General features: G+C 44.0%; 1 protein-coding gene and 3 long non-coding RNA genes across 7 annotated transcripts; 1 reads left to right on the top strand and 3 right to left on the bottom strand.

Annotated features, from left to right (window-relative positions):
* Positions 1–2069: 2069 nt before the first annotated feature.
* On the bottom strand, positions 2070–3537 carry LOC137471440 (uncharacterized). Its single transcript, XR_010997613.1, has 2 exons — positions 2932–3537; positions 2070–2482 (listed from the first exon to the last, which is right to left on the bottom strand). It is a non-coding gene; the product is annotated as an uncharacterized lncRNA (long non-coding RNA).
* LOC137471438 (uncharacterized) lies at positions 2462–7220 on the top strand. The gene is made up of 2 exons (XR_010997612.1): positions 2462–2594; positions 3533–7220. It is a non-coding gene; the product is annotated as an uncharacterized lncRNA (long non-coding RNA).
* On the bottom strand, positions 4748–16788 carry RD3 (RD3 regulator of GUCY2D). 4 transcript variants are annotated; one of them, XR_010997611.1, is made up of 3 exons: positions 16474–16788; positions 7928–8744; positions 4748–6446 (listed from the first exon to the last, which is right to left on the bottom strand). XR_010997611.1 is itself a non-coding variant. In XM_068185798.1 (3 exons), the coding sequence occupies exons 1-2, from the start codon at positions 16767–16769 to the stop codon at positions 8447–8449; spliced, it is 594 nt and encodes a 197-aa protein (XP_068041899.1). In that variant the 5' UTR covers positions 16770–16788; the 3' UTR covers positions 4748–8130; positions 8431–8446. The 4 variants fall into 4 exon arrangements, 3 of the variants coding, with proteins under 3 accessions (XP_068041899.1, XP_068041900.1, XP_068041898.1); XM_068185798.1 differs by having other exon boundaries at positions 4748–8130; positions 8431–8744; XM_068185799.1 differs by having other exon boundaries at positions 8431–8744.
* LOC137471441 (uncharacterized) lies at positions 9336–10465 on the bottom strand. Its single transcript, XR_010997614.1, has 2 exons — positions 9498–10465; positions 9336–9401 (listed from the first exon to the last, which is right to left on the bottom strand). It is a non-coding gene; the product is annotated as an uncharacterized lncRNA (long non-coding RNA).
* Positions 16789–17440: the final 652 nt, after the last annotated feature.

Genomic DNA, 17440 nt, shown 5'->3' with positions numbered 1-17440 from the left:
AAATAGCAACAGGAAACCCAGATATCACAGTTGTAAAGAACTGCATTGGTTGGAATGTTCATACTTAACTTTAATAATTTGCTTTTTGTTGCCTTGGTCAAGATCATAAAAACTCCTGCCCTGTTCTGCATTAGCAGGGAAAAAGCAAAGGGCCTTTAGTAATATGATGTGGACTCTTCTTCCTTTAGGGTTTTGGTAGTTGTCTCTCATGGTACAAAAAGAAGTCAAACTATTTCTTCTTACAAAACAAACCTTTTTTGGTGTGTGTTCAGGACAGAGAAATTTTCTGTTTATTTTTCTTGACATGCTGGGTATGCTTTGGTGATGCTTTAAAATATTTCTGTGCTACCATTTACTTCTAAGCTATCATTTCTTTTACAAAGCCAAACTGCTTAAACTTTGGGGCAGTGATTCTGCTTTATTTTCTCCTGCCCAGTCAGTTACAAGTGCACTCTGAAACTTCCCAGCAGTTGCTGCTTTTGTAAGCCTCCTTTTCTGTTCTACCCATCTCCATGTAGATTCTCAGGTTTCCAAAGAGGCTTGAGTCATGTGCATCCGTCCCTTCTCCATCTTTCCCCACAAGCACTGAGACCCTGTGCATGTCCTTGGGACTGAGTATCTGCTGTTGGGAAAAGGCCAACAGATTCCAGTCCTCACTAGTGAGCACAGGCCCTTACAGCCAGAATAATTTTCCATGCCTTGCACCCTCAGGGAAGCAGTTCATTTCACTGACCCTTTGGCTAAAGCTTGGCTTCTTAATACTGCTTCAGATCCCTGTTGTGGCAGGTGCACCACAGACTGAACCAGATGAGAAGGTTTGCAGCAGTAAGAATGTGGTGAAAATCAGGCTGAAAAATTTGCATGAGGGAACTGTGAAGCAGCGTGGGATGTTAGCCTGATACACACATGGCTGATAGACTTGATGCCAGGTCCGCCAAGAAGTGCATGTCGTGGGCAAGGGTGAAGGCTGGAACAAGAGAGCAGTGGAAGAGGTGAGGCAGGGGTGGAGGGAGACGGCTGCCGTTCAGAAGTCATGGAGTGAGGCAGAGGTCAGGTGATGAGGCAGGGCCTGCAGAAGCTTACCTGCCTGGGCAAGTTGAGGTTCTTCCTAAGATGCTGAATAATGGAAGTCTTTTAAATGTGAAACCTGCCTTTTGGGTGAGAGTGTGTATGTGTGACAGTCTTCCCTATCACACTCACCTTCTCTGTTCTGCACCATTTTCCATTCTGAGAATCGTGCAGAGCTCAACTGAATTTTTTTAGCAGCAGAATTTTCAGAAGCAGAAGTCACTGTCATGGGAAGAAGATGAAGTATACATTCTCTGAGCTGCTGCTGCCATGCCCATCTTCCTTGGCACTGTTTAAAAGATTCTATCCCAGCCAGTTCTTGTGGGCAGTGCAATCCTTTGTTACTCATTTCCTTTAGAGTTGGCTTGAACTTCACTCTTTTGCCCCCACAAAAACACAGCAGAGATGAAAAGCTGAGGAAATATTGATAAATGCCACTTTGACTTGGAAGTACCTTGCTCCATGGAACTAAGGTGTCTCATCCTGCCGAGCTGAGCAGGGTTACCATTTTGGTAACAGTTGCAATATTCAGTATGGTTAAACTTGGGCAGGTTGTGCTGTTTGGATGTACTTGGGGTTTCATGCTGCAGGAATGCATCATTCCCAGTCATCGTCTGCAGCCGGAAAAACTGAGCGAGCTCTACACGCAGGAGAAGAGCAGAGGTCGGAGAGGCTGAAGTGACTTGCCCTGGGGTCCCCTGCTGAACCTTTCCTGGTGTGGGCAAGGCCCTTGATGGCTGGTGGAGCTCTGATGTCCTTTCATGTGTTGAGCACCCTCCTCTTGGTCTTTGCTGTATGTATTTAGAAACAAGTTTCCAAAGTTCTGGTTCAACACTCAAGGCTGGGACCTCCACTGTCATGTTAGGACTCTGTGGAATGGCTGGATTGTATGTCATAGTGGGTTTTCCTGAAGGAATGAAGTCCTGGGCACACTTGAGAATTCTCCAGTTTGCACTTGGTTATATTTCAAGCTGTAGGGTGATGAGTTTTTTAGGACCTGCTTCTTAAAATTATTGGCAAGCATCCATCTACCTAATTCCATCTCTGGACAAAATTAATCATCAAAACTACTGTCCAGTGCAGAGATTGAGATTTATTTGCCTGTTGGCAACAGGTGTTTTTTTCTCCCTGCATGTTCAATTTCAGTCTTAAATTGTGCTTCAGGAGCACGACTGATGTAGTGTTGTCTGAGGGACGAGCAGGACACTGTGCTGAGGGGCCTAAGGAAGCCTCTTGGGAGTCCCTTGGGGCAGCCTGAAGAGCATCATTACCGCCCAGCCTGAGAGGCACCGTGTTCATGATGGCAGCTGCTCCCATGGCAGCGAGCTGGCCACTGGTGCCATCTTCCTCTCAGGCACTGAACACCAGGGCTAACATCACTTGTGTTCACTTTGCTCTCCATTCATGAGCTGCTCTAGGGGTGAGAGAACAGTGCTGTGAGAGTGAGGAATCTGCGTTTGTCCCGAGAGGCCTGCTTGGGAAGCTGCTGCCTGTTCCCTGGTTGGTCGGTGCTGGAATGTCTGCCGGTAGGTGGCAATGCTGTCCAGGTGGAATGTCACAGAAATCTTTTTTTTTTTTAACCTTTGGACATTGGCTTTGCACTTTCTTATTCTGAAACCCTATAATTAGGTCGCATATTCCTAATTATGGTTGTTTATGGGAACATGTCTTACTGCAGTTCTATGAATTTAATCCAGTCTTTGTTCCTTTCTTGCCCTTGGCTGTGCTGAGGACAGACAATAGTCTTGTCTGCTGGTGTCTGTGTGCCAAAGGCAGAAGGAAGCCTTTAGCTTCTCAGTAGCTGAATTCAACAGGAGCAGGTTGCTGAGAGTCAGCAGGGGCCCAGAAGGTGCACCACCCTACCTGGGCCTGCTGAGTTCTCCACAAACTGCACTCTACTCTTCTCCTTCTCCTAAATACCGGTGCCAGAATACAGAAAGAAAACTCTCCAATATAAGAAGTATTTCAGTGTCACTGCTTCATAACACATCTGGTTATTTAAATAGTCTTCAGACCAAATTAAGTGCAATCTGTTGCTTTAAGCCACTTGACACTGGAAAGAATCAGGTTGGAAAAGTACTGCAGATGGACTGTGACCTGATAGAGGCCTCTGAGGATACAGCACTGTGAACAGTAAACAGATGTAATAGTAATTACATTCTGAGAGCAGATACTCTGGTGTCAAAAACACAGAAGCTCTTTTCCTCACTTTGGTTCTCTGCTTCTGGGTTAGATTACATTTATTTGGTAAAGGCAGCGTGTGTCTCTGGCTAAAATATAGAGGTAAGTTGCTATAATCTGTGGAATAATCCTAGCCAGGACCCTAACAATTTATAATATTATGAAGTGTCCAGTGACAGTGCATACAGTGTGTTCTTGTAGGCCTCTTTCTCACTTTTCTGTTGTGTTTTTTAAGATCTCATCTGTGAGGATTTTCCCTTTGTCTGAGAATATCTTTGTGCAGGAAATGCACAGAAAATACCTGGTAGTCACTGGGAGACCTGGGCCCAAGACCCAGCACTCAGGGCCAGCAGAGCATCTTCCTGATGTAAGCCAGCTTGAGACATGGCTTGTCTGACCATGCAGAGGGAACAAGAGGTCCCTTGTGCCAACAGCCCACACAGACAGCAGTACCAGGGAAAGGCAGGCACTGAAATTATGATGTCTCTGCCTGACACAGGTGGGTGGAACTGAAGGAGGTCTAATAGCCCTTCCTCTATTCCAGGGCACAACCAAGAAAGCTGTGACTGATGCAGTCCAGTTCTTCTAAGAATGCTTTTTGGGCAAAACTACAGTGCCATATCCTTTAGCAGGGAGGTGCAGCAGGACACAGGAATAGCAGAGTGGCCATTCAGTCAAACTGTAGTGTTCCTTCTGGAGAGGCCTATAGCAGTGTCTGGGGGAAGTCATGTAAGCAACAATACAGATTTGCTTGTCCACAGCTTCTGGCAAGCAGTAACTCTGTGCTATAGGGTGTGTCTAGAGCACTGTGGTTTACTAACCCCCTGTACTCACACAGTCCCCTTTTAGAACCACTCATCTGTCTGATGTGCAGAGTGTGCTAAGCAATGCAATTCATGCTTCAGTAATACCTCATGTGGGGAAAAAAATGGTTCCCTTTTGTTTAAAACATGCATGCTTTGTATATATGATGCTTAGCACAGGGAGTCCTAAGCCATCTGGGGCCATCTGCTGATATTAAAGTGTTCCAGTACACAGGATCAGGTGTGGAATTAACAGAGTGACTCAAAAGTATCTGGAGACAAAACACCCATTTTGTCTCTCATATCATCTCATTTTGTGGTAATACTGGTTAATGTAAGACGTGCTTGGAAGCACGTTGATGTTGATGAAGACTTCAATTCAAGGTTGTATCTGCAGACCATGCAGCTTCAGAGAACTTCAGACCTTTGCAATTGCTTAATCCTGCTTATTTATCACCTTATATCTTAAGATCTGATTGTAGAGGTAGCAAGATAGAAGGTGGGCAGTTGCATGTGTAGACTGTGGAGAGAGGATAGAGGTTTTTTTGTTTAGATCAAGTGCCTTTAGCTTTGATTCATGCCTTCCTGCTTTGATACATACACAGTAGGGCATTGGAGCAGCTGTTGTGTTTGGCTAGATATAGACAGATTATATTTCAGGAGACCTTTAATTAAAGACAACAAGTACAAATAAATTGGTTTATATTCCACAGCTTTGCTTTAATTTTCCAAGGTTCCGTGTTGAAATGTATAAACAGTGCAGTGTCAGCAGTCAGGTATTTCCCTCAGAGCTTATTCCTGTTCCCCATGGCATGACAGCTGCCTGAACTCTGTGCTGCTGTGGGTGAGGAACCTCAGCTCCTGCCTGCACATCCTTTCTGGCTGGCACTGCCTGTGGCCAGGCTCATCTCTAGAAGCCACAGGAGCAGGGCTGCACAGCCTCCCTCAGGAGAGTAGTGGCTCTAAGGAGTGCCAGTCCCTGGAAGCTGAGCAGTGTGGCTGAGCTGCTGCCATTACTTATTAGCAGGTATAGTAAGTCTAGGACTGCTTTTTCCTGGGTGTGACAATGTCCTTTGGACAGCACAACATTGTCAGCAACGGGGCAACAGTGATGCTGTGAGCTGATACCAAAAGCCTTGCTCAGTTCTGAAAGAATGTTTGAGGATTTAGAATGATTCTTGTTGGTTCATTTCTGCTTATTAGTGATGATGTGCTGATAATTAATGTTTCATTCTCCTTAAAGAATTGACACACAGGATAAGCTCTCAGGAGGTGCAAAAAACAGATGAGAGGGTCTCATCAAGATTTTTTGTTTTGTTTTTCTACACTAGCAAGTAGTGCAGCTCAGGAGGAGCAGAGCTGTGGAGTCAGACAGTTACCAATGAGGACCTGATCTTCACAATACACAAGTTTCATGAGAGTTTGTTTCAGACCACCATTAGTCCAGATTTATGGTTTATGAGCCACCTGCAATGGACCATTTGGGTTGGCTTTAGCCAGAAACAATCTGGTTAGCCTGCTGGGTGTGCCCAGTGCCATGGACCATAGCACAGTAGGTGGGGAGAGTCAGGAGTTTCATGCTCCTCATTTGAACTGACACTAATTTAGCCATGCCAAATGTGGAATTAGGACAAGGCAAACATGAGTGCATAGTTGTTGCTGCATGCTGAGACCAGAGGATCATTTAAGGTTCAGTGTACAGCATTTCTAAGAAAAATGAGCACCAGAAGCAGTGCAGCAGTCGTGCACCCTGATGACCTCCCAGCTCTGCTTCAGTACCTGCTAACTGCATGCACAATGCAGGAGCCCACAGTCAGACTCCAAGCAGCTGGCTGCAGGTAAGCAGGGTACTACTTCTACCCCTGTAAGAGTACTAGATAGCATGGAGAAAAAAAATAGATCTCTCATAGCTTGGTATCTGATTATCCCTCTACCACCAGATCCTACTGTGAGCCCAGTGTAACTTCCAGAAGTGCTACAGGGAGAGTGATACTGTTCAAGAGTTGGGATTATGTTTTATTGTGGAATTATAAATGATAGGTAAGTTGAGGCAAAACAGCTGTCACAAGCACTGCCACAGCCTGGCCTCCATAACATGCAGGGCTTTGACCAAAGGTCAGATCTGTCTCCTTGGCTGCACGAGAATGGTGTCTGCCAGCTGGAAGTTGTTAATGAAGAACACAGCACAATCACAGGCTACTGTGATAGTGTAAACACCGTCAGTGATTTCCTTGGCTTAGTACATTGCTGCAGAGAAGGTACTAACTGCTGATTCTCCTTAAGAAAGAGTGAGCATGCTACTGACACTGCTGTAACAAAGAGCTCTGTGGCAGTGTGTCAGAAGGTCCTGTGTCTCCCAGCAGTCCATCAAACATCGCATCGATGCGGTCAATACTGAAGGTGTCAAACAGAACATAAGTGCAAATAAAATGAATACAGAGCTGCAGCATGAAATTCATTAACTCATCTCAGTCTTCAGTACTGTACAGTGGCTTGCAAATATATAAAAAAAATATGGCTGACTCTTTTCCAAACAAGAATTGTTTCTGCTAATTGTGGCAACCCCTTGTTAGAGATCCTAAGGTTATGCTGAGTATGTCTAGCCTTGGTTTTTACTTCAGATACACAATCACATTACTTCACAAGGACATATGGCTGAAAAACACTAAGCTCATTGTCAGAAGGCTTTCAACTCTCCCTCACTGACCTAAACTTGGAATAGCCTGTCCCAAACTGGATGCTGTATTTGGAAGCCCTGACTTTTTGATTAAAAGTGAGCTGCTTTCTGCCCCTAGGAGGGTTGCTAATAGCAATGTTTACCAAAGGATAGAAACTGCAGCCTGTGCTACTAAGAAAGCCTTGTCTTCAATCTTACATAGCCCAGAGGGGAGAGTGGAAGAGTCAGAATCCCAGTCTCAGAGAGCTCTTAGGGGGTTGATCTTGATCTTTGCTTTATGCTGCCTTCCTCCATCTCTGGAAGAAGCTGCACATTTCTCGTCTAGGATAGATTTCATACTGGAATTCTTCCCAGAGTTGGCACAGCTTCAAAGGGTTTGAATCTTGGCTGTAGAACCCACATGCTGTTGCAAAGATCCTCAGGGAAAAATAGCTGGAAACGGACAAAAGAACAACAAAGCTACAGGATCCTCCAGGAGGCCATACCCCACTGAGATGATTCCCCAAAAGCCTGTCATCCAAGCAAATCCCTCTCTTCGTTCCCCAGCTCCTGTTGGTCACCACAAAGCATCCTAGCCCTTGGGTTCTCTGCAGGACACTTGACTTTCACAGAGTGCCCTGCTGTTCCCTTTGCTGGTGAGAGCTCTCCCTGCTGATGCTGAGTTAGGGCCTTAGCAGCTTTTCCTTAGTGGCATTTTCCTCTCTCTTCAAGGTCTCAGAAGAACCTTCATCTGCCAAAGCACTTCAGTCACTCACAGCAGCAAGAAGTTCACATGATCTCAACTGTTGTCACTGTACAGAGAGCCCTGGAGATGAATGCTGAGTCCCTTCACCCTTCCCTTTACATGGATACTCTACTTCAGCCCTCTTTCAGGCTTGGCTATAAACATTAATTTCTGGGGTGTAAGGTGGAGCACTTAGCTCAGCAACACAGAGCACTGAGGCCCCAGAACAGCACTTGACACATCACTGACGTATCTACACAGCAGGTTGATAAATTTCTACCTACTCTGCAGGTGCAAAGTTCTGGGGGTTCTGCCTGCATAAAAGAGAAAGTACCCAAGAAACTTGAACATGCATAAACTGGTGGTTGTGGAACACGATTAGTCTTTAATCTCAAAAAGCTTGGGTCTGTTTCTACTTGGGTTGGATTGTGAACTGTCAGCAAAAAAGCGGATCAAGAGCAGTGCTGAGGTTACCTGTGAAGTTTGTTGTAGCACTGAGGAAGGCTATTAGTTGGAAAAGGAAGTTCAGTTCCAAATCAGATACTAGCTTTAGCTCACAAGCCTGATCCTGCAAGCCTCACTCATTTAAGTGGCTGTCTTGCTTTCAGCAAGATTGGTGAAGCCAGCAGCTCTCAGTAGCTTGAGCCAAAAAGTTTTTATAGATAACTACATCCAGGCTGGAGGGGAAAGGGAGAAGACAGACATAGCAAAACCAATTCATTTTCCACAAGAAAGCAGTAATAAAAATGAGATAATAAGTGAGCCTTGTCCTTAAGGTTACTGAATAGCTACTGAGTTAAAGGAAAGGCTACCATGTTTGGTAATAAATGGTGTCACAGACTGCAGGCATCAGCAGCGGTTACTACGGACACAGCTTCCAAGACAGAGACAGGCAGGAAAAGAGAGATGGAAAAAAGAAGAAACAGTAGAGTTAAAAAAGGGTTAACTGGGCTTTTGAAAGATCAGTATCTAAAAACCTTATTCAGAATAGAGTTAGAAATCCTTGGTGTTCCGAAATTCTGGCATGCTCCAAACCCTCCTGTTGGGCTGAGTACCCCGTTCCACATCCTCAGAGATGGTCTTGATGTCACTGATGAATGGGGAAATCCTGGACCGAGATTTAAATGTTGTTAAGGAGAGGCTGGTTCTGTTCTTTGTGTTCCATTGCCTTGCAAGCTTCTTGGCCTCTTCCTCCTCTTTGATCTTCTCAGCAGCTTCCTGCAGGACGGAGCGGAAGAGCCGGGATACTTCCTGTGCTTCTGGTTCGTACTCCGCAACCACTTGCCTGAACCTGGAAGCACAGTCAAGGCACAGCTTTGATTAAAAACATCAAATTCTGGATTGCTGCCAAATCACTGTGCTAGGCTTGGAACTTAACTTTCCTGCTAAATGGGACTCCCTGGACAGAAGAGTACAACAAGGAGGGGCCATGAAGATATGCCCAAGGTCTCTAAAATCACAAGCAAGCCAGGGAATGTGAGGAAGAGATGAATCACTGCTTCTTATAAGCACAGGAAATAATAGGGAGAACCAAACAAAGCTAGAAGGCAAGTTTGAAACAGAAGGAAGTGCTGTTTTCACACACCTATTAAACCAGAACTCAATGCTATCAATAGCTTAAGAAACAAAATTGTTGAATAAGTTTGTGGAAAATGTCCCCATCACTGCTGATTAAACGTGATTGTCCAAATGCACATCATTGCTCGAGGTGGTCCCTGAACTGCAGCTTACCAGAAGCTCAAGGTAGACCAGGGAAAGACCCACATGACTTCCCCTGTTTTCCATTCTTGTTCGTGATAGCATTATCCAATGGCCTCTAGACAAAGGAAAATCCAGTTGCTTTGGTAGTCTTTCAGTATTTAATTTTCCATAGTGTTTCACCTTCCTATGAATTTCTGTAACATAATGGACTGGCTCAGCTGAAAACATCTTGGTTGGCAGCACAATGCTATAGCTAAGTAGGTAACTTTGAATTATTTCAGTGCCTTCTCAGCAAAGAGCTCAAAATAGAGTTTTTAAAAATTTTATTAACCTAGCTTAATACCAAGAAAGTGAAGAATCACCACTGTTTATTTTGCAGGTGATGAAGATAAGATGCAGGGCAGAATAGTTTTCTTGAAGCCACTGAATGGGCCACAGGCTGGACAACGAAGAGATCATGCCATTCCTGACCTTGTTGGGTGAATTGTCCCCAGCCTGGAGAGTGTGGGAGCCACTCCCAAGGCTCACCCTTTGGTCACGTAGATATTCTGATTGTTCTGTAATATACACATTTGTGACAGATGGTAATATGGCTACTCTTCTAATAAATAATCAGTTCTTAAGGTAAAATTATACCTGCATGCAAACTCAGAGCTAAACTAGTACTTCACTAAAATCCAGGTATTTGTACTGCAGGGAAGCTAAAGTGTATAAGGTAAGCATTTTGATATTTTCCTCCAACAGAACTGAACAAGGATGGAAAACAGTAGGAATGTATTTAAATGAGCCCAACACAGCAGAAGCTGATAGAATAAGATATTGCCTCTTGGGTTTTTGAAAAGCCCTAGAAATGTAAGAAGGAGTTTAGCATATGTGGAATTGCATTGCTTAATGGTGTGCCAAAGGATACCCAAGATGATAAGGACAGAAAGCAAGCCAAAGAGAAACCAGAAAGACTTTTTCTATGTTTATGTATTTTGACTCTGACTGTGGAGGCCTGAAATTGGCCACACATCTTGATACCCTGCTGTATCCCAGATATTTCTCTCCCAGCAAGTACTGGAAGCTACAGGTACAGTTGTGGAGACATCAGTGTTGCTGGCTGAGGGAATTTGGTGTCAGCAGAAGCACCAGTCCCTTCCAGTGTCAAGCCAGAGCAGTTTGACACAAAACCTTCCAAAGTTACCAAAATGTTCCTTAACTGTTTCAGCTGCTTTGGATAAATTCTTAATCTCCCTCCTCTGCCCCCTCACCAAAAACCTCAAAACTTTGAACATTTGGGTGCAAAAAGCCTCTGAGGTGTGATAGTTCATGCTGGTTATTTAAGTACTGACACAGTGATGCCAAACTGAATTGTGCAGAGCCTGGAAGGGAAAGAGATGATCTCTTGCTGCGGGTTAGCAGACAACAGCAGGAACTGGGATTTGTTGGACATTGCAAACTTCCTTTCTGTCTTCTGAGGAGGTACTTCAGTTGCATTATCAAAGAGCCCAAAATACAGTTTTCACAATAAGTACATTTTTCCCTTTATCCTATTTGAAGCATAGACAGGTGAGTCCATAGAAACTCAAGTCTTCACAACATTCTTATCATTATACCAGGGAGAGCAGCTTCAAAGGATTTCTATTGCAGAGGTGAACTAAAATGAGTCATTCTGTTATTTTATCTCAATGTGTGTTTTAAAGAGAGGTGCTATCATATATATATATATATAATTTTATATATATATAAAATTGCATCCTCCTCTTTTGTATTGGCAATTGTGCACCCAAAAGGCTTGATCGCTGCCTCCACTTTCAGAGGCTGTGTGTCATACTGCTGGATTGTGGCTCCAGAGCAGGGAGCAGCACGTATCAGGCTATTACTGGGCCAGTGCCTGGCTCTGGGTATGAGAGGGGAAATGGATGAAATGACAGCAAACATACGCCCTGAGCAGAGAGCTCTAATGCTAATGCCCTGTGTTGCTGATAACACTCCCAACCAATCCAGCTGAAATAGTTTTCTGGAATCAGGGTAACTTTCCACTGCACAGCTATCTGACTGTTTGCACTCTTCTTAGCTTAGTTTTGTCAACTCTGCTGTTAAGATTTACCTCTCACTTTTCAGGACCAGCACCAAAACTACTTCATAAGGATTTGTGCAGGTCTAAGAAACAAAGAGAAAGCAATCCAAAGACTGTCTGCCAGTCACACAATGGAAAGTCACCCTGATTCTGATGGAGAAGGGAAAGGGGATTCCTTTTCTCTCCCTTAACAGGATGAACTAACTTCACCCTTTATTAATGTCCATCTAACTTCAGCACATTTGTGTAAGGGACAAGCTCATGTAGGAAGTCCTAAAGGAGTGCACATCACAAATATTTCTCAACAGAGAAGATGGACAGGTTATCAGGGCTGAGTTCCAGCTAAACCAGTCTGTGTATCAGAAAAAAAATTGTTTTTGGCTGCAGACATCTACACATAACCAAAGCCATCTTCCCTAGGTATCAGTGAACACCAGTTGATGTGCTGGATGCTCCAGCAGTCTGCTCTCTGCACAGAACACCCAGTATATAAAAGCAGAAAACCACTGGAATCAAGGACTTGTATCTTGGGAAACAAGCCCCACACAAAGCTGCTCAGTGGGGTTAAGAACACAAAATTGCACAAGGCTCATCTGTCTTCCAGCACCCTTAACACCCTTACTCTTTTGCATGGGATAGTTTCAAACTAGGCAACTGCACAACCATGTCCAGAAACACCTTAACAGGGTTTCCTTACTCATCACAAAAGCAGACCTCTCTATCTTATTTGTGGCTCAAGCTATGGAACTGCTGGTAGCTCTCCTGGAATACATCATGCACATCACACAGTCTGAGATGTGACAAAACCTCACCTTGAACCAGCACAGATCTGGAGAGGATGAATAGGCATACACAGGGATGAGCACATTCCCCAGTCCAGGCAGTGTTTGAATCACAGGTCAAACAAATGTGTTCTTTAAGTTGTGACCCTTTCATTGCTTTATAGGGCAGATTTCAAGAATCCTGTGCTTGGCTCATACTGGCACTGCTTTTTAAAGCACTATCACCTGCCTGTGTTATTCTGTAGGTCCCCCATCCAGTAGGTTCCCTAAGTACAGCCTGAACTTTAAAGACCTGTTAAATCCAATGAAAGTCCATGGATTTAAACAATGTGCTTATAGTTCAGGGTATTCCTGAGTGCCTGTCTGAATGGGGAGCTCTAAGTAGATTTAGTCATTCAAAGAAAACATGGGGTTGCTTAGTGCTAATAATTACATTCTGACTCCTGAATCTATATTTTGAGCAGGAATTCTGGTTATGGGGTAAAACTATGAACAGCTTTGCTAGAGAAGGCTCCTTGACTCCCAAAGAATTACAGCATTCACACTAATTGCAATACTCATGTCACATCACCTCAAACTTAAGCTTGTAATTGTAAATAAATCCATTTCTGATTTTAGTCATGTCTTACATTAAGTCTTATTAGGAAGGCCACTTCAGCTATACACAAGCCTTATAAAATTACAGTCCTTAGCCTGTCATATTGATAACAACTCATCCAAATGCAGATTTACATTTCCATACTAGGGAGTTTTTTGTTTCCCTCTGGGCACAGGAGAACAAAACCAACTGTTTCACTTTTGCTGAAACTGAAAGAAATTAAACAGACTTTAACTAGCTCTGACTAGGGTTAAAGCTCTTAGTAAAGATGGGGGAAATCTACCATTTTTATTGGCAACATACTATTCTACTTGTTCAGTTTAACCATGGCAGTTAGGTACTACAGGCCTCACCAAACTCACTGTCATTTCCTTCTGCTGGCTCCAGGATTTAATTTTAATTTTAGCAGCGATCTCTAACCCAGTCACCTAAAGCTAAGTTTCTCCTGAATGCAAAGGCTTTATTTGCACGAGGTGAATCAGAGTCTCCAGATATCTGATGCTATTTGCAGTGTATTTGAATCCTTCCAGAATTCCAAGAGCCTCAAAGAGAAGTTTCTATTGACCCAAAATACAAAATAGGCAATCTGGATCTGAAATAACCCCTTTCATTTGTGAAGTGCTCCTTTCCAGCCTCCTCCACATCTAAAAAAACAAATTTGGAGAAACCTGGCCTCTCAGTAAATGAGCCCATACCCACAGAAAAGAACAATTTGGATAATCATTTAGACCTTTAGAGAACAAAGTGACATCTCTGACAACTCATATAAAAATGTTTTGTTCTCGCTTTGACTCTGAACTCAGAGTCTCACAAAGAAGGAGACCTTGAATGACACAAACAAACTCAGCAGTCTTGCAAGATGCCTGCTACTTGTGTTATTTAAGAATTACGTGCTTGTCAAGTGCAAAAAGGACCTCAGCTCTTCAAATATCTAAAATGGAAGGGAAAGGATCAAGCTTACTATTTCAGTCAGAACCAAGGACTTTGGTAGGGTACATGCTCTACATTTGAATTTCCCAATGCAAGCTCACAAACTTTATTAAGGTGGAAGATTTTTCTAAAAGCTGCTATGTATTAGGAAGTCACAGAGTACTTGAGAGAAAACATCAGCACTGCAATGATCTTATTATTAAAGTACTTCACTGGAAATGTGGAGGTTTCATTACATTCCTATTATACTCATCTTGTGGAATTTTGGGGAAGTTACTAAAATCTCCATCTTATCTCACTTTCTGAAAAGAGAATTTATCCAATTTTGGCTGTCTTTCATTTAAATTGCATGCTCTTTCTTTTTTTCTTTCTTTCTTTCTCCTGTATATTTTCACCTCCTAACATGGCAAGCCCCATTCTTTTTCTTTGTTTCCTCATCAGCAATGAAAATTCCATGGAATGACAGAGCTCTCAGTTTGAAGACAGAAAAAAAGAGGGGTCAACTCCTAACATTTCCAACACAAGATGAAAGGATTATCAAATAAAATTAGGACACGTTAGCTTAAGACAAGGTAAACACAGTTTTTTGTAACAGAGTTGTAGTTCAGGAGCGGAACTCTGCCACAAGGCGCCAAAATGTTATACATTTACATGTGTTCAAAAAGAGAAAGGCCTCCACAACCCAAACAACTGAAAGAAAAAGCCACATCGGCCAATTATGGATAGAAGGTCCACTTGTGGCTCCAAAAATCTCCCAGTTACAAGGCACAGTAAGTTGGATACTATATATGAAGTGTAATTATTGTCCCTCCTGTTGGATTTGTTTCCTTGTCTTTTTTCCTTCCTCTTTGCTTTACACTGATGCCACTGGCCACTCTGTCACATAGAGACTGCTCATCAGATCAGCCAGACCTTTGACACAATCCAGTTCCACCATTTTTGTGGCTGTGATAGTCCCTTCTCAGTCACAGAATTTAACGAACAAAGGTTATGAAATCCTCAGGGTTTTTTTTTTAGTGTGGCTCTGCTAACCATGCAAACTCTGTAAAACATGCCACTTCTCGAGTCATAGTGTAATACAATTAATGACAGCACCCTATTTGCAAGAGGAGTTTTAAGAGGATGGTTCTAGCCTTTTTCAATCATGCCCATACAGAGTCCACTAAGGTTGTTGAGTACATTTATCTTCTGCCATCAGTATGCTGAATCCTGAACAACAGTGAACAACCATTACAAGCTGCACTGAAATCATGCATCTTGCACAATCTGTCTCAATTAAAAAAAAATATTAGCAGAACAGCAAGTTGTATATGGCTCAGCCTAATACCTTCCTGAAGAGGATGAACCTTGGGGCCTCTGCTCCAGCAACTGAAGCCTGCTGTCATGGAAATAACCTGTTAGCCAGACAGGCCTTGCTCAGGGGCCCTGGGGATGGTAAAGATAGCTCTGAATCCCAAGGGTTTGAAGTGGCTTGTTTACAGCATAGCTTGGAGTTATACAACTACAAGGCAGGTGCTGTTCCCAGCAAATTTTTACTGGAGAGGTCTTGGTCACTGAATGATCCCAAATTCTGCCATCATGGCAACCTTTGCAAGAGCCAAGGCTCTATGTGCCAGGTTGCTTCCAAGGTTCAGCCCCAGGGAAGATGAGGGCTAGAGAGGTAGTTTTGGCATTCTTTCCTGGCTATATCCGCTGTAAGACAGAGGCCACTATTTCCAACACTTTTACAGTTGCAATTCAGAGGCCATAGATTCATTTGTTCAAGGGAAAATAGGAGCCAGCATATGCAGTGAGGGACTACAGGGTGCCGAGAGCCCTCTTTTGTATGTCCTGTAAGGACTGTGTTCACTCTAAACCCAACTGAAGAACATGTTGGAACAGGGGAAGCTCATTATAAAGGCCCATTTCATAACTTTGCTTTGGCTAAGGTGCACTGCACCTTAGTGAGTCACTATTCCTCACTTTGCCAAGTTTGCTTTCACTGTGCCAAGTGCAAGAGTTTATCTTATAACAGCCACCCCAAAAGGAAAAGAGCCACACACTTTCTTTCCAATCTGGATGCTACAGCAGGCTTAGATCAATTTCTAAAGGCATTTTCACAGGAGGTCACTCAGCTGGCAGGCAGCAATCCCAAGTGTAGCACTTGAAAGGCTCAACAGCAAGAGAGGCTGTGTGTAGATCTACACTGCAGAAGTCAGAAGCACCACTTGGCTGTTCAAACCAACTCATCCTCACCTGCATCCCATGACTCTATGTCTAGTTTGAAGAGGGAGGGTAGGGAAGGGAGACATTCTCTAGGAACACCTGGCTCGCAGGCTGAAAAAAATAATAGCACCTTTAGGCTAGTTTGGACACTGAGGACAAGTGCCTCAATAGACCTGCTGGACAGCTTAAATCCAGGAATGAAGGCTCCAGTGAGAGGGGAGAAACACTAAAGGAGGTTGTTCAGAAGCTGTGGAACCTCTGCCCTCAGAGATATTCAGCAGTGGACAGGACAAGGCCCTAAGCAACCTGATCTAACTTTGAAGGTGGCCCTACTCCAAGTAGGAGGTGGAAGTACATCCCTCTAGAGGTCTCTTTAAACCTCAGTTTCTCTAAGATTCTAAAGTCTGAAGAAAAAAAAAAAAAAAAGCCATCACAATACTGAGATGATACCTGCTCATCAGACAAGGTAAAGCTGCTCTGGCTACTCAGGAGCATAAAGTACTCAAGCCAATGTCAGAGGGAAATGGCATTCTGTAACTTCTTGGGGGAAATGGTGTTATGTTAAACTGACTTAAAACATTAGATTTCCCTTCTTTCATGAGGACACTATCCCAGCACGACTCATGATACAGGATGCCGAGTTTTGGTTCTGTTGGTCCTAGCAACTCTCACTCTCTCCTCACACATCATAAAGAGAAAACGGGGAAAGGAAAGCTCTTTATCATCCCATCTTTTACTGTACCTGAGTATGACAGGCCCACAGTAGGAAGGATGTATTTTGGTGCACATGTCCTCCAGCTGCAGCCGTTCTCCGGGGCTGATGTCGTAACTCTGCTTTGGGTAGCTCACCAGCCAGCCGTAGTCCACGCCCGTCTTGATCTTGCGGTATTCATTCTCCCGCTCCCGCTGCTGCTTCTCTGCCTGCTTGATCTGCCAGCTCAGCTCCATCATGAGCGTTTCAACCACCATTTCTGTGGGGTTCCTCTGGGAAATGCGGTTTGGGGGCTCATTCCACCTGAACCAGGATGCCAATGACATAATGCTCTGTGTGTCTTTGCTGGGAGTGGGTTGAGGGTAGGGAGGGAGAGAAAAAGAATACTGCCATCACCAACACACCTCAGCTGAGAACATTCCTCCCCCCACACCCCTCCAGTCTGTTGTTAAAGTTGCTACTGGATAACCACTTGGAAATAATTGGTGCTGGGCACCTTGAGAAATCTCACTTGTAGCAGCCAGCTTGCTCAGAGGGTGAGGCAGAAGGTGAAGAGGCACCGTCTCCCTCAGCTTCCGCTCAGCAGGTAAAATGAGTCACAGTCCTTACACCTGAAGTCAGGTTGCAAGGATGCTTTGCTTCCTCCAGGCTGGGCTGGGGAAGCAGTCTCCTGCCCACACATGGGGCTTGGGCTCGCCTGGCTGAACCCTCATGGGAGGGCACGACCTTGCAGCAACCCTACCTGTAAAAACTCAACACATGGAGTCAAAGGATTACTGGGAGCTACATTCGAGCCAGGAGATCCTTAGAGAGGAGGCAGGATTAAGTGACCTGGCACAGTGGGTTGAAGCTGATGCCCACCAAGTGCACATCAAAGCTGCTCTATCACTCCCTTCCCCAGCTAGACAGGAGAGAGAAAATGTATTAAAAGGCTCATGGTTTGAGGTAAGGACAGAGACATCACTCAGCAATTACTGTCAGGCGCAAAACAACTCAA

Source organism: Anomalospiza imberbis, chromosome 3 (assembly GCF_031753505.1).
Source record: "Anomalospiza imberbis isolate Cuckoo-Finch-1a 21T00152 chromosome 3, ASM3175350v1, whole genome shotgun sequence".
Lineage (NCBI taxonomy): Eukaryota > Metazoa > Chordata > Aves > Passeriformes > Viduidae > Anomalospiza > Anomalospiza imberbis.
The sequence above is the reverse complement of the archived record's forward strand: the minus strand, read 5'-3'. Positions and strand labels throughout refer to the sequence as shown.